Source organism: Lithobates pipiens, unplaced genomic scaffold (genome assembly GCF_037356315.1).
Source record: "Lithobates pipiens isolate NorthernLeopardFrog02 unplaced genomic scaffold, aLitPip1_a1.2 Scaffold_8, whole genome shotgun sequence".
Lineage (NCBI taxonomy): Eukaryota > Metazoa > Chordata > Amphibia > Anura > Ranidae > Lithobates > Lithobates pipiens.
In genome coordinates, this window is record NW_027507903.1 from 641,052,147 (window position 1) to 641,067,266 (window position 15,120).

Sequence of the window (15,120 nt, forward strand, 5' to 3'; positions counted from 1 at the left end):
ATGCGATTTACAGAATGCAGATATGTGCTATTTACAGGTTGTAGATATATGCGATTTGCATGTTGTAGATATGTGCGATTTACAGGTTATAGATATGTGCGATTTGCATGTTGTAGATATGTGCGATTTACAGGTTGTAGATATGTGCGATTTACAGGTTGTAGATATGTGCGATTTACAGGTTGTAGATATGTGCAATTTACAGGTTGTAGATATGTGCAATTTACAGGTTGTAGATATGTGCGATTTGCATGTTGTAGATATTTGCGATTTACAGGTTGTAGACATGTGCTATTTACAGGTTGTAGATATATGCGATTTGCATGTTGTAGATATGTGCGATTTACAGGTTGTAGATATGTGCGATTTGCATGTTGTAGATATTTGCGATTTACAGGTTGTAGATATGTGCAATTTACAGAATGCGATTTACAGAATGCAGATATGTGCGATTTACATGTTGCAGAATGCAGATATGTGCAATTTACAAGTTGCAGAATGCAGTTATGTGCAATTTACAGAATGCAGATATGTGAAATTTACAGGTTGCAGAATGCAGACATGTGTGATTTACAGGTTGCAGAAAAGGTGCCTGATGTGGTTATACACAAGATAAGCATGATTCATCTGCTTTAGCAGAGCCCTGTGTATAATGTGCAGCCTGGTATATGATGTTGATTCGCTAATGGGTGTGGCTTGTGAGAAGTGGGAGGGGCCAAATCTGAGGGGGCGTGGTCTTGTGCCCCCCATCCTAAAACTTCACCAGCCGCCACTGCCTGCGTTACAACAGAAAAATTATATACCTGTGCTCAAATCCCAATAGCTTGTACATGTATTTAAACTAATGTTTAAAAACATGTACAAGCTATTGGGATTTGATCATAAAAAGTATATATTTTCTCTAGGCTTCGAAAAAGTCCCACTCTCATTTTCCAAAAACTTGTGAAAAAAATTAAAATCTTTCATGGACTCAACATGCTTTTCAGCAAATAACTTAGAGTGTCTACTTTCCAAAAAATGGATCATTTGGGGGTATTTGTACTGCCCTGGCATTTTAGCACCTCAAAAAATGTGATAGGTGATCAGAAAGTAAAAGCTGCATAAATTTCAATATACTGTCCATACAATAGTTTGTAGACGCTATAACTTTAATGCAAACCAATTAAAGTGGTTGTAAACCCTTACAAACCCCTTTGACCTACAGGTAAGCCTAGATTAAGGCTTACCTGTAGGTCCAAGAAATATCTCCTAAACCTACACGGTTTAGGAGATATTTGCCTAAAGACAGGCACCGCTGTCTACGGCGCATGCGCCATAGACAGAGGCGCGCAGGCGCACTGAGCACGCCGCAGTGGCGGCTCCCATGCGCATGCGCGGGAGTGACGTAATTGCGGCTCCGATGAATGACAGCGCCGGAGCAGCGAGACCCACCAAGAAGATGGAGGCTCCGGACTACAGGGGACATCGGTGCCTTCGCTGGCACCTGTGTCAGGTAAGTGACACATAATGGACTACTATGCGATGCATAATAATCCATTATGCTTTACCTTTGCAGGGAATTAAAGAGGAAGTAAACCCATCAGGGTTTACTTCCTCTTTAATATAGTTATTGGGATATTTTTTTTTACCAAAGGCATGTAGCAAAATACATTTTGTCAAAATTTATGCAGAAATTTGATTTTGTTGGATATGTTTTATAACAGAAAGTAAAAAAAATAGGCGTTGGTGATCACGTGGCTACTGTTACAGTGGCCACATGATGGGAGGCTGGTACTGCCAACTACCAATCTGTAGCCTGGAATGAGAGCCCTACAAAGGCTCAGTCTTTGTGCTGAGAGTGCAGAGTGAGTGCGCTCTTAGCACATAAACAACGGCCGCCCAGCTATGCATATGTGCATCATGTAGGCATTAAAGACATGCTTTTTTGCCCATCAGGGGGTCATAAAGTGCATAAAAGTTATGTTGGGGCTATCTCATGTCGTCAGATGAGATGCAGGCAGAGCTTAATGGATGTCATCTCTTTGGGCAATAAATTGCGTGCAAGCACACGGTGGGGGCAATCAAATTTGCCTTTCCATCAATTACTTTTAAAGTCAACACTATAATTTAACATTGGTGGTAGAATCACCCATGTGCAGTCACAATGATATCTGTTGGGACGTGCCCAATATTGTGGTCCATGGGACTTGTTGGCGCTGATTGGTTCTTCTGGCACTTGCTCTTCTGCACCTCCTGCCATATTGGTACTATATTGTCCGAATCAATACCATGGATGACCAGAGCTTGCTTGTATTTACATGCATCGTACTTTAATCCATACATATAGAAGCGACTATCGTGTCGGTAGGTCAGATTGGCTGCGAGGGCAAGGAACCCAAAATAAACATCGTCCAATGGGAATACGGGGAGGATCTGTGAGACCGTGTACAGACTCTTCACCAAGGATCCGGGGAAGAGAAAACCACCACCAGCTACAAAGCCCGGGTAGTGTTCCTGTGGGTACAGGGTCCTTGTGATGCCGTATTTGGTCGAACGCATAACTGGGGGTCTGTGCTGGTGGGCTCCATGGATGGTATTCGGGGTGCCATGTTCTTTAATATACTGTACAATAACATCTGTATTCACAAACCCATCATCATCACCTGCAGGGAGGAGAAAAACAATGTATATAAGGACCTTCTTATCCTCCCCTTCTTTTAATCTTACTCCACTCTTTTCCACAATCCCTCTCTCTCTTCTCATCAAATCTCACTCCTCTCCTACCCTCCCACCAGTCTCTACTCTCTCACCCTCTTCCAATCTCACTCCACTCTTTTCCTCTCTCCCTCCCTTCCTCCAGTCTTTACTTCCCCTCTCTTTCTGTTCTTCCAATCTCAGTTCTTTCCTTCCCTCTCAATCCTTCTAATCTCTGCCTACTCCTTGCCTCTCCCTCCCTCTCTCTTCTCTTCTAATATTACCCTCCCCTACCCATCCACTCTCTTCCTCCTCTCTCTTATCTTCCAATCTCACTCCTCTCCTTCCCTCTCTTCTTCTCTTCAGTCTCTATCTTCTCTCACTATAGCTCATTTTTACTACTATTACTCCTCTCCTTCACTCCCTTCATTCTCTCCATCTCCTCTCTCCCCCATCTTTTCTCTCTTCTTTTCCTATCTCACTCCAGTCTCTACCTCCTCTCTCTCATTCTCTCTCCCCTGTCCTCTCCTTCATTTCTTCCACTCTCACTCCTCTCCTTCCCTCCCTTCAATTTCTATAGCCTCACTCCTTCTCTCTCCCTTCCTCTATCTCTTCTCTTCCATTTAGAGATGGGCTGAACACCCCTCGGTCCGCACCAGAACTCCCAAAACATAGCAAAAGGTTAAATCCAACCCCATTGAAGTCTATGTAAATTTAAAAATCGAAAGTCTCCATTTTGAAGGCTTATATGCAAAAAAAGATTGTTTTTAAAGGAGCGGTGGTTTTAAGTGAAACAATAAAATTTAAAATTCCTTTACATATAGTACAGGGGGGGGGGGGGTGGTCCCCTTAGTCTGCTGGAAAAATCATCCCCCCATGTTGAGGGCATGTGGCCTCGTATGGTTCGGGGGGGGGGAGCACCCGCCCCCCCCTTTCCTGGCTTGCCAGGCTGCATGCTCGGATAAGGGTTTGGGAATGGATGGGGATGGGATAGTCTCTCTCCCATCCCCATCCAGTCTCTCTCCCATCGCCATCCAGTCTCTCTCCCATCGCCATCCAGTCTCTCTCTCCTTCCCTCCCTCCCATCCCCGTCCAGTCTCTCTCCCATCCCCATGCAGTCTCTCTCCCATCCCCATCCAGTCTCTCTCTCTCCTTCCCTCTCTCCCATCCCCATCCAGTCTCTCTCTCTCCTTGTTTCTATCCCATCCCCATCCAGTCTCTCCCCCCTTCCCTCTCTCCCATCCCCATCCAGTCTCTCTCTCCTTGTTTCTCTCCCATCCCCATCCAGTATCTCTCCCCTTCCCTCTCTCCCATCCCCATCCAGTCTCTCTCTCCCTTCCCCAGTCTCTCTCTCCTTCCCTCTTTCCCATCCCCATCCAGTTGCTCTCCCATCCCCATCCAGTCTCTCTCTCCTCTTTCTCCCTTCCCCATCTAGTCTCTCTCCTTCCCTTTCTCCCATCCCCATCCAGTATCTCTCTCCTTCCCTATCTCCCATCCCCCTCCAGTCTCTCTCCCATCCCCCTCCAGTCTCTCTCCCACCCCCATCCAGTCTTTCTCTCCTCTCTCTCCTTTCCCCATCCAGTCTCTCTCTCTCTCTCTCTCTCTTTCTTTCTCTCTCTCTCCCATCCAGTCTCTCTCTCTCCCCTTCTTTCTCTCCCATCCCCATCCAGTCTCTCTCTCCCATCCCCATTCAGTCTCTCTCTCCTTCCATCTCTCCCATCCCACACAGTCTCTCTCTCCTTGTTTCTCTCCCAACCTCATCCAGTCTCTTTCCTCTTCCCTCTCTCCCATCCCCATCCAGTCTCGCTCTCCTTCCCTCTCTCCCATCCCCACCCAGTCTCTCTCCCATCCCCACCCTGTCTCTCTCTCCTTCCTTCTCTCCCTCCCATCCAGTCTCTCTCTCCTTCTCTCTCTCCCATCCAGTCTCTCTCTCTCCTTGTTTCTCTCACATCCCCAGCCAGTCTCTCTCCCCCTCCCTCTCTCCCATTCCCCATCCAGTCTCTCTCCCATCCCCATCCAGTCTCTCTCTCTCCTTGTTTCTCTCCCATTCCCATCCAGTTTCTCTCTCCTTGTTTCTCTCCCATCCCCATCCAGTTTCCCTCTCCTTCCCTCTCTCCCATCCCATCCAGTCTCTCTCTCCTGCTCTCTCTCCCATCCAGTCTCTCTCTCTCTCGCCTTGTTTCTCTCCAATCCCCATCCAGTCTCTCTCTCCTTCCCTCTTTCCCATCCCCATGCAGTCGCTCTCCCATCCTCATCCAGTCTCTCTCTCCTCTCTCTCCCATCCCTATCCAGTTTCTCTCTCCTCTCTCTCCCATCCCCATCCAGTCTCTCTCTCTTCTCTCTCCCATCCCCATCCAGTCTCTCTCTCTTCTCTCTCCCTTCCCCATCCAGTCTCTCTCCTTCCCTCTCTCCCATCCCCATCCAGTCTCCCTCTCTCCTTCTCTCTCCCATCCCCATCCAGTCTCTCTCCTTCCCTCTCTCCCATACCCATACAGTCTCTCTCTCCCATCCCCAGTCTCGCTCTCCTTCCCTCTCTCCCATACCCATCCAGTCTCTCTCTCCTTCCCTCTCTCCCATCCCCATCCAGTCTCTCTCCCATCCCCATCCAGTCTCTCTCTCTCTCTCCTTGTTTCTCCCCCATTCCCATCCAGTTTCTCTCTCCTTGTTTCTCTCCCATTCCCATCCAGTCTCCCTCTCCTTCCCTCTCTCCCATCCCATCCTCCCATCCAGTCTCCCTCTCCTTCCCTCTCTCCCATCCCATCCAGTCTCTCTCTCCTTCTCTCTCTCCCATCCAGTCTCTCTCTCTCCCATCCAGTCTCTCTCTCCTTGTTTCTCTCCAATCCCCACCCAGTCTCCCTCTCCTTCCCTCTTTCCCATCCCCATGCAGTCGCTCTCCCATCCCCATCCGGTTTCTCTCTCTTCTCTCTCCCTTCCCCATCCAGTCTCTCTCCTTCCCTCTCTCCCATCCCCATCCAGTCTCTCTCTCTTCTTCTTTCTCCCATCCCCATCCAGTCTCTCTCCTTCCCTCTCTCCCATACCCATACAGTGTCTCTCTCCTTCCCTCTCTCCCATACCCATACAGTCTCTCTCTCCTTCCCTCTCTCCCATCCCCATCCAATCTCTCTCCTTCCCTCTCTCCCATCCCCAGTCTCGCTCTCCTTCCCTCTCTCCCATCCCCATCCAGTCTCTCTCTCCTTCCCTCTCTCCCATCCCCATCCAGTCTCTCTCCCATCCCCATCCAGTCTCTCTCTCTCCTTGTTTCTCTCCCATTCCCATCCAGTTTTTCTCTGCCATCCCCTATCCAGTCTCCCTCTCCTTCCCTCTCTCCCATCCCATCCAGTCTCCCTCTCCTTCCCTCTCTCCCATCCCATCCCATCCAGTCTCTCTCTCCTTGTTTCTCTCCAATCCCCTTCCAGTCTCTCTCTCCTTCCCTCTTTCCCATCCCCATGTAGTCGCTCTCCCATCCCCATCCAGTCTCTCTCTCCCATCCCCATCCAGTCTCTCTCTCCTCTCTCTCCCTTCCCCATCCAGTCTCTCTCCTTCCCTCTCTCCCATCCCCACCCAGTCTCTCTCCTTCCCTCTCTCCCATCCCCATCCAGTCTTTCTCTCCTTCCCTCTCTCCCATCCCCATCCAGTCTCTCTCCTTCCCTCTCTCCCATCCCCATCCAGTCTCTCTCCTTCCCTCTCTCCCATCCCCATCCAGTCTCTCTCCTTCCCTCTCTCCCATCCCCATCCAGTCTCTCTCCTTCCCTCTCTCCCATCCCCATCCAGTCTCTCTCCTTCCCTCTCTCCCATCCCCATCCAGTCTCGCTCTCCTTCCCTCTCTCCCTTCCCTCTCTCCCATCCCCAGTCTCGCTCTCCTTCCCTCTCTCCCATCCCCATCCAGTCTCTCTCTCCTTCCCTCTCTCCCATCCCCATCCAAGCTCTCTCTCCTTCCCTCTCTCCCATCCCCATCCAGTCTCTCTCTTCTTCCTTCTCTCCCATACCCATCCAGTCTCTCTCTCCTTCCTTCTCTCCCATCCCCTTCCAGTCTCTCTCTCCTTCCCTTTCTCTCTCTACTCCTCTCTTCTTCCCGCTAGGCTCTATCCCTCTCATCTCTTCCAAACCAACTCCTTTTCTTCCCTCATTCACTATCTCCTCTCTCTTCCTCCTGCTTTAACTTCTATTTCAATCTCACTCAGGGGCGTAACTATAGGGGGTGCAGCAGTCGCGACCGCAACTGGGCCCTGTGATGCAGGGGGCCCATGCAGCCCCCTCTACATATGGCCGGCAGCAGCATAGGCAGCTAGGGGTACCAGTGCACCATGCACACGGGTGGCTGGAGTTGGAGGGTGACTAGCAGAGCTCCATTCTCGAATATCGCACTGGCCGCTCTTTAGTTGTGCATTCACCGCATGACCTGTGTCCTCGGCCAGCTCCTCAGAGTACCCCTCTCCTGCTCCATGCATTGCCGCTCAGTCCGATGTCTGTTCTCCACAGCCAAAGTCCCGCCCCCTCCTGAGTCCGGCCCACACTGCACTACATACTTCTCCCGGCTAAACAAACTTTAAGCACACAGATGCAGTGCAGCCCTATGAGAGCCCCCCGGAGGACACTGCAGGCTTGTCTGCCAGCCCCCCTCCTCCCCCGTCATACACAGATGATGAAAGGTCTTTCTGGGAGATATGCTGATCACCCGTCCAGCACACTGGATGGAGCCCAGGCCAACATGGATGAGTGCACGGCCTGCAGCTTGGTCATGGTGAGTGAGAGGACCCCATCCCCCACACACCATTACATACCCCCTCCATCTTCCCCTGGGGACAGGGACCCCTTCTCACGTGGGGACAGGGACCCCTTCTCACCTGGGGCAGTAACTTCATCTGCCCTGGGGAAAAGGACCTCATCAATTCTGGGGATGGGGACCCCATCCTGCCTAGGGACAGTCCCCCAATGGGGCACCTTGAAAAAAAAATAAAAAAATAAAAAAAAAACTACTGATACCAGTGGTGGAACTATAGGGCTCACAAAGGTCATACCTGTGACCACGCCCTGGAGTTCCACCGCCGAACTCGGAGGGAAGGGCCCTGGCTGGGGTTCAGGGGGGCCCTTCATGGTTTCTTGCATCGGGGCCCTGAAGGTTCTAGTTACGCCACTGATCTCACTCCTTTCCTTCCTATCTTCACTCCCTCCCACTTTACCTCCAGTCTCTCTCTCATCTCCCTTGATCTCTCTCCCTCCCTTTATTCTCTATCTCCTCTCTCTACCCTCTCCCTATCTTTTCTTCCAATCTTATTACTCACCTACCCTCCATCCAATCTCTATCTCCTCTGTCCCTCTCCCATCCTCCCTCTCTCACTTCTCTTGCAGGAACACTCATTTCCCTCCCTCCTTCTAGTCCTAGTTTCCTCTCTCTCTCTCCCTCTCTATCCTTCCTTCTCTCTCTCCATACCTTTCCTTCCCTCTCCATTTCTGCTCCCCTCTCTGTTTCCTCTCTTTCCTCTATTTTCTCTCTCTATTGCTCTATTGCTCTTCTCTGCGTCTCCCTTTAATTGAACTATCTATCCTTCCTTCTCTCTTCTTCCATCTTCTCTCTCTCTAGCTCCCTTTCTTCCCTCTGTGACGGAACCACTTGGGCTTCCTTCCAGTAGAAGCAATCGTTTCCTCTCTCTGTGGTGACTGGCAAGGAGTTCTCTCTATCTCTTCCTCTACTCTCTCTTTAATACTCTCCTATCCTCCTTAATTCTCTGTCCTCTCTATCCTCTCTCGATATCTCCTATCATCTATATCTCTATCCTCTCTGGTCTTCCCTATACACCATCCCGCTCTGTTATCTCTCTCCATCCCTCTCTTTCACAATTCTCTCTTCATTGATCTCTCGTTCCCTCTTTCTTGTTTTCCATTAGTCCTTCTCCCCATCTCTCTGCTGCTTGTGAAATCCCTTTTATGGTGATTTTGCACCACTCTGCTCTGTCACAGCTCTCATAGTTTAATGTACTTCTCCTACCTTTGAAAATGAAATCCACATTTGGTGACTTCAGATACAACCACTCCAGGAAACAGCGTTCTTTCAAGGACAAGTTATGGTGTCCTTCGATTATGTCCCATTGTAGAATGTCACCGTACACTTGGCTCTCAAGTTTGACAATCTCCATGTGTCCTTTTATGTCTGTCTTCCCCAACAAGAACAGCGGTCTTAGTCTGTATCCATTTATATCTCTCTTTTTAGCCCATGTCTGTCGCAGTGCGGCCCTCCTTATGCTTGTGCCAGGGTAAGATTTCACCCCCAGGATCAGCAGTTTATGGTTGGTTGCTCCTTGTTCCTCTGGGTGTGGCTGCTGGATGAGCGTGCAGATGTAACTCTGTAGCTGGGGGAACTCCGCCTCAAAACTGGTTAGGTTCAGGTGATAGATGTAAGTGCTGTCATTCAGGGTCACTGACTTCCGTACTGGTGTGGGGTTGGCGGGGTGATATATCGCATTGATTCCTTGGGTGCCTAACTTTAAAATCCATCTTATTGTCAGGAACATTATTGTGGAGAACAAGAAGGCCTTTATAAGCAATCTTCTCTGCTTCATTGTACCCTAAAAAAACACCAAAAATATTAATGTTATCTCACAATTCATTCCTACTTTTCTTTCTTCCTTCCTTCCTTACTCCCTCTTCATTTTGTTCTTTCCTTCATCTCTCCCTTCTTTCCTTCCTTCTTTTTCTATGTCTTTTCCTTTCTTGCTTCATTATTCACAGCCTTTTTATCTTCTTTTCTCCTTCTTCCATCATATATCTCCCTTCCTCCCTTCCTCTTCATTTAGTTATTTCCTTCCTTCCTTCCTGTTCCTTCATTCTTTCCTTCCTTTTTACCTGCCTTCTTGCTTCTTTCCCCTTTTTATTTCTTTCTTTCCTTTCCTTCATACCTCCTCCATTCTGTGTATCATTCCTTCCCCCCTTTCCTTTCCTTCATACCTCCATTCTGTGCTTCATTCCTTCCCCCCTTTCATTTCCTTCATACCTCCATTCTGTGCTTCATTCTTTCCCTCCTTTCCTTCATACCTCCATTCTGTGCTTCATTCCTTCCCTCCTTTCCTTTCCTTCATACCTCCATTCTGTGCTTCATTCCTTCCCTCTCCTCTCCTTTCCCTCCGCTCTATGCTTCCTTCTTTCTCTCCTTTCCTTTCCTCCATATCTCCATTCTGTGCATCATTCCTTCCGGCTCCTCCTCTCCTTTCATTTCCATTCCTTTCCTCGATCCCTCCATTCTATGCTCCTTTCCTTATCCCTCCATTCTATGCTTCATTCCTTCCCACCTTTCCTTTATTTTCCTTTCCTTTAATTTATTTTCCTTGTCCCTCCATTCTGTGCTTCCTTTTTCCCCTTTCCTTTCCTTTCTCTATCCCTCCATTCTTGTGCTTCCTTCCTTCCTTTCCTTGCATTTCCTTTTTCCCTCCATTCAGTGCTTCCTTTCGCTTTCCCTTTCCCTTTCCCCTTTCTCTTCATTCTGTGCTTCATTCTTTCCCTCTTTCCTTTCCTCTACCCCCCATTCTGCACTTTTCTCCTTCCTTCCTTTCCTTTCTTCCTCCATTCTGTGCTTCTTTCATTTCTTTTGCTTTCTTTTCCTCTATCCCTCCATTCTATGGATCTATCTTTCCCTTTCTTTCTTTTCCCTTTCCTTTCCCTGTCTCTTCATTCTGTGCTTCCTTCTTTCCCTCTTTCCTTTCCTCCCCCCCCCACCTATTCTGCACTTACCTCCTTCCTTCCTTTCCTTTTTTCCTCCATTCTGTGCTTCTTTCATTTCTTTTGCTTTCTTTTCCCCTATACCTTCATTCTATGCATCCTTCTTTCCCTCTTTCCTGATCTTTCCCTTTCTTTCTTTTCCCTTTCCTTTCCCTCTCCTTCCATTCTGTGCTTCCTTCTTTCCCTCTTTCCTTTCATTTACGTTCCTTTCCTCTATCCTTCCATTTTGTGTTTCCTTCGTTTCTTTCCTTTCCTTTATTCCTCCATTCTGTGCTTCTCTCCTTTCCTTTTCTCTATTCCTCCATTCTATGCTTCCTTCTTTCCCTCCATATCCTTTTCCTTCCTCTATCTCTCCATTCCGTGCTTTGTTCCCTCTTTCCTTATCTTTCCTTTCCTTTTCTTTTGCTTTCCTTTCCCTGTCCCTCCATTCTGTGCTTCCTTCTTTCCCTCTTTCCTTTCATTTCCCTTTCCTTTTCCTGTCCCTCCATTCTTTGCTTCCTTCTTTCCTTATCTTTCTGTTCCTTTTCTTTTATTTCCCTTTCCTTTGCCTGTCCCTCCATTCTGTGCTTCCTTCTTTCGACCTTTGCTTTCCTTTATCCCTCCATTATGTGCTTCCTTCCTTCCCCCATTCCCTTTCTCGTTCCCTTTCCTCTCCAACTTCCTTTTTCTTTTTGTTCATTCTTTACACACAGTTTGATAACACAGTTTACTATGCTTCAGTTATGAATAGAAACATGAGTGGTCAATAGAGATCACTCACTGTGGCCATCCTGACACATTCTTTTCAGCAGCCGGTGTCCAGTCAAACAGCGTCCCCCGTCGGATAGTGTCCGCTGTGTACTGCACATGCGCAGTACACATTACAAACAGATTCCGAAAATATCCGAAGATGAGCAGCGCCCGTGCCGTGAGTCCAGGTTCAAGCCCCACCATCCAAGTGGACGTAAAGTTAGAAAAAAAAAGAGCTGAGCGAAGCGAGGCCGTTCCCGAAGCGAGCCCGCGAGGGGCCATCCACTTGGATGGTGGGGCTTGCACCTGGACTCACGGTGCAGGCGCTGTTCATCTTCGGAGATTTTCCGAATCTCCTTGTGCTCCGTACTGCGCCTGCACAGCGGACACTATTCGATTGGCGGACATTTTTGGACAGAACACAGGCTGAAAAGGGGAGAGGGGAGGAAGCTGGAAGAGCTGGAGAGGGACATGTGGAGAACACAAGGGCCTGTGGTCAGCAGGAGACATGTCAATTTGATAGCTGGGGCAGCATAGGAAGGAAACAATGCGGGAGAGACTTGGCTGCAGGAGGAAAATGGAGAGCATTGGTTTTTCTATATGTCACCCTTGCTGCCCCTCCTAGTGACAGGGGAGCCATATGGGTCCCCTTCAGCATAGGGCCAGGTCACAATTGCGACCTCTATAGTTACACCCCTGGCTACAGGTCCCCCATGGCATTGCTCGGCTACACATGAATGGCCCTAAAATGGTCAGATTTTACTAGCAAGACTCACCTCTAATAGACTTCAATGGGCTTCACTTATCCCTAGACCTAAACCATAACTGTTAAATCATAATGTACTCTCAATAAACTATCCCCCACAGTCACCATACAAAAAAAGTTGGATAATTGTAACTCCAGATAGTGTCTGTAAAATGCAGCTGATTCACCATAGTATAAGACAGTGGCGTCGTTAGGGGGTGGCTTTTGGGGCTACAGCCCCGAATCTGGGCCCCATAGCCCTGAGTCTTTGAAGAGGTCCCCAAGGGGAGGGGAGGCTCTCTGGGGACCCTGAAGTAAGTGTGGGGGGTTTTCGGGACCCTGATGCAAGGGGAGGCTCTCTGGGGACCCTAATTTTAAAGGGGGAGGCTCTCTGGGGACCCTGATATAAGTGGGGTGCTCTCTGGGGACCCTGATATAAGGGAGAGGATCTCTGGGGACCCTGATATAAGAGGGGGGATCTCTGGGGACCCTGATGTAAGGGGGAGGCTCTCTGGGGACCCTGATGTAAGGGGGGGCTCTCTGGGGACCCCAATTTTAAGGGGGGGGGGGGGGTTCTGGATACTCTTATTTAAGGGGGAGGCTCTCTGGGGACCCTAATGTAAGTGGGGGGCTCTCTGGGGACCCTGACGTAAGTGGGGGGCTCTCTGGGGACCCTGACGTAAGTGGGGGGGGCTCTCTAGGGACCCTGACGTATGGGGGGCTCTCTGGAGACCCTGATATAAGTGGGAGGCTCTCTGGGGACCCTGATATAAGGGGGAGGATCTCTGGGGACCCTGATATAAGGGGGAGGCTCTCTGGGGACCCTAGTGTAAGTGGGGGGCTCTCTGGAGCCCCTGACGTAAGTGGGGGGCTCTCTGGGGACCCTGACGTAAGTGGGGGGCTCTCTGGGGACCCTGACGTAAGTGGGGGGGCTCTCTGGGGACCCTGATTTAAGTGGGGGTGTTCTCTGGGGACCCTGATATAAGTGGGGGGCTCTCTGGCGACCCTGATATAAGGGGGAGGATCTCTGGGGACCCTGATATAAGGGGGAGGCTCTCTGGGGACCCTGATGTAAGGGGGGCTCTCTGAGGACCCCAATTTTAAGGGGGAGGCTCTCTGGAGACTCTGATTTAAGGAGGAGGCTCTCTGGGGACCCTAATGTAAGTGGGGGGCTCTCTGGAGACCCTGATGTAAGTGGGGGGCTCTCTGGGGAGCCTGATGTAAGTGGGGGGGGCTCTCTGGGGAGCCTGATGTAAGTGGGGGGGGCTCTCTGGGGAGCCTGATGTAAGTGGGGGGGGCTCTCTGGGGAGCCTGATGTAAGTGGGGGGCTCTCTGAGGACCCTGATGTAAGTGGGGGGCTCTCTGGGGAGCCTGATGTAAGTGGGGGGCTCTCTGGGGACCCCGACATATGGGGGGCTCTCTGGGGACCCTGATATAAGTGGGGGGCTCTCTGGGGACCCTGATATAAGGGGGAGGATCTCTGGGGACCCTGATATAAGGGGGATGATCTCTGGGGACCCTGATATAAGGGGGAGGATCTCTGGGGACCCTGATATAAGGGGGAGGATCTCTGGGGACCCTGATGTAAGGGGGAGGCTCTCTGGGGACGCTCTCTGGGGACCCTGATGTAAGGGAGGGCTCTCTGGGGACCCCAATTTTAAGGGGGAGGCTCTCTGGAGACTCTAATTTAAGGGGGAGGCTCTCTGGGGACAATAATGTAAGTGGGGGGCTCTCTGGAGACCCTGATGTAAGTATGGGGGCTCTTTCGGGAGCCTGATGTAAGTGGGGGGCTTTCTGGGGAGCCTGATGTAAGTGGGGGGGCTCTCTGGGGACCCTGATGTAAGTGGGGGGGCTCTCTGGGGACCCTGATGTAAGTGGGGGGCTCTCTGGGGACCCTGATGTAAGTGGGGGGCTCTCTGGGGACCCTGATGTAAGTGGGGGGCTCTCTGGGGATATATATATATATACACACACACACACACACACGTATATTACTGTATATGCATGTGTATGCCTGCCCAAGCGTATGACTTTCTTTACTACGCTGCTATGGGTTCTACCCCAAATCTATTGTAGACCTTGCAACGCCCCTGGTATAAGCCCCCATACACACGGTCGGACATTCTGCCAACCAAATCTGTCGGATTTTGTCCGTCGGATTTTGTCCGTCGGATTGTGTCCGAAACTGTTGTATACACACGGTTGGACAAAGTTGTCGAAAAATCCGATCTTTCAGAACGTGATGACGTAATTTCGTTACGATGGGACTACGTTCAGGCTAGTAGCCAATAGCTTTGATGTAGGAATTTGATCTGAGCATGCGTGGCACTTTGTCCGATCGGAATTCTCTACACATGATCGGAGTATGTCCTATCGGACCAGTTTGTCGGGAAATATTTCCAACAAGTTGGAAAATTTGGTCCGACGGATATCCCGACGGAAACAGTCCGATGCATACCACACACAGTCGGATTATCTGACAACACGGTCCGATAGGACACATTCCGACGTATTCTCTGACCGTGTGTGCGGGGGCTAAGACATGACCATTTATTATCCTACAACTTTTACCACCTTTTATTTACTAAACATTAGATCAGAAGAATATACGACATGCATTATACATATAAAAGCCACTTCAAAAAGACTGAAAGAAAAAAATAATTACACAATATTCTGTGAACTAAATGACCCTACAATACAAAACTGACAACTATAAAAGAGGTTCTTACCTTCCCTTCTTCTTATAGTGGGTCTGTCGGGAATATGATGAGATAACAATTAATGATGATGATCTTCTTCATAGACAAGCAGTGAATTAGCAGAACAATCAATTTCTGCTTTTATATTACAGATGGGGATGTGGAGTCAATATTCCTGCTAAGAGAGCCGTGGAACCCGTTCATCTTGTTGGTTGACTGCCGAGCCCTGAATATCAAAATATTCACTTTATTCTTACGTTTATACAAGTTTTTGATAGTTATTATACAGTTTTTATAGCAATATACAGACAGTCTAGGGATGGGCAGAATACTCCCCCCCCCCCGCACAGAGGAAATGTTATAACTTGAACGGTGAACCCCATTGAAGTCTATGGGAGCAGAGCAGGAAGGCTTATATGCAAGTAATTGCCCATAAAAAGGGTCTGGGTACTGCCCTGGGAAAATGTATTAAACATTTTTATATTTATTAAACTATCATTTTTTTTTTTCAAGAGCAGTGATTTTAATCATGTTTAAAGTGCAAGAATAAAAATGAAAAAT

The 15,120-nt window shown here is 49.1% G+C and overlaps 1 protein-coding gene across 1 annotated transcript; it reads right to left on the minus strand.

Annotated features, from left to right (window-relative positions):
• Positions 1-443: 443 nt before the first annotated feature.
• On the minus strand, positions 444-14,787 carry LOC143961597 (beta-1,3-galactosyltransferase 5-like). The gene is made up of 3 exons (XM_077470909.1): positions 14,590-14,787; positions 8,660-9,236; positions 444-2,642 (listed from the first exon to the last, which is right to left on the minus strand). Exons 2-3 carry the CDS (start codon positions 9,228-9,230, stop codon positions 2,125-2,127), a joined length of 1,089 nt encoding a protein of 362 aa, XP_077327035.1. The 5' UTR covers positions 9,231-9,236; positions 14,590-14,787; the 3' UTR covers positions 444-2,124.
• Positions 14,788-15,120: the final 333 nt, after the last annotated feature.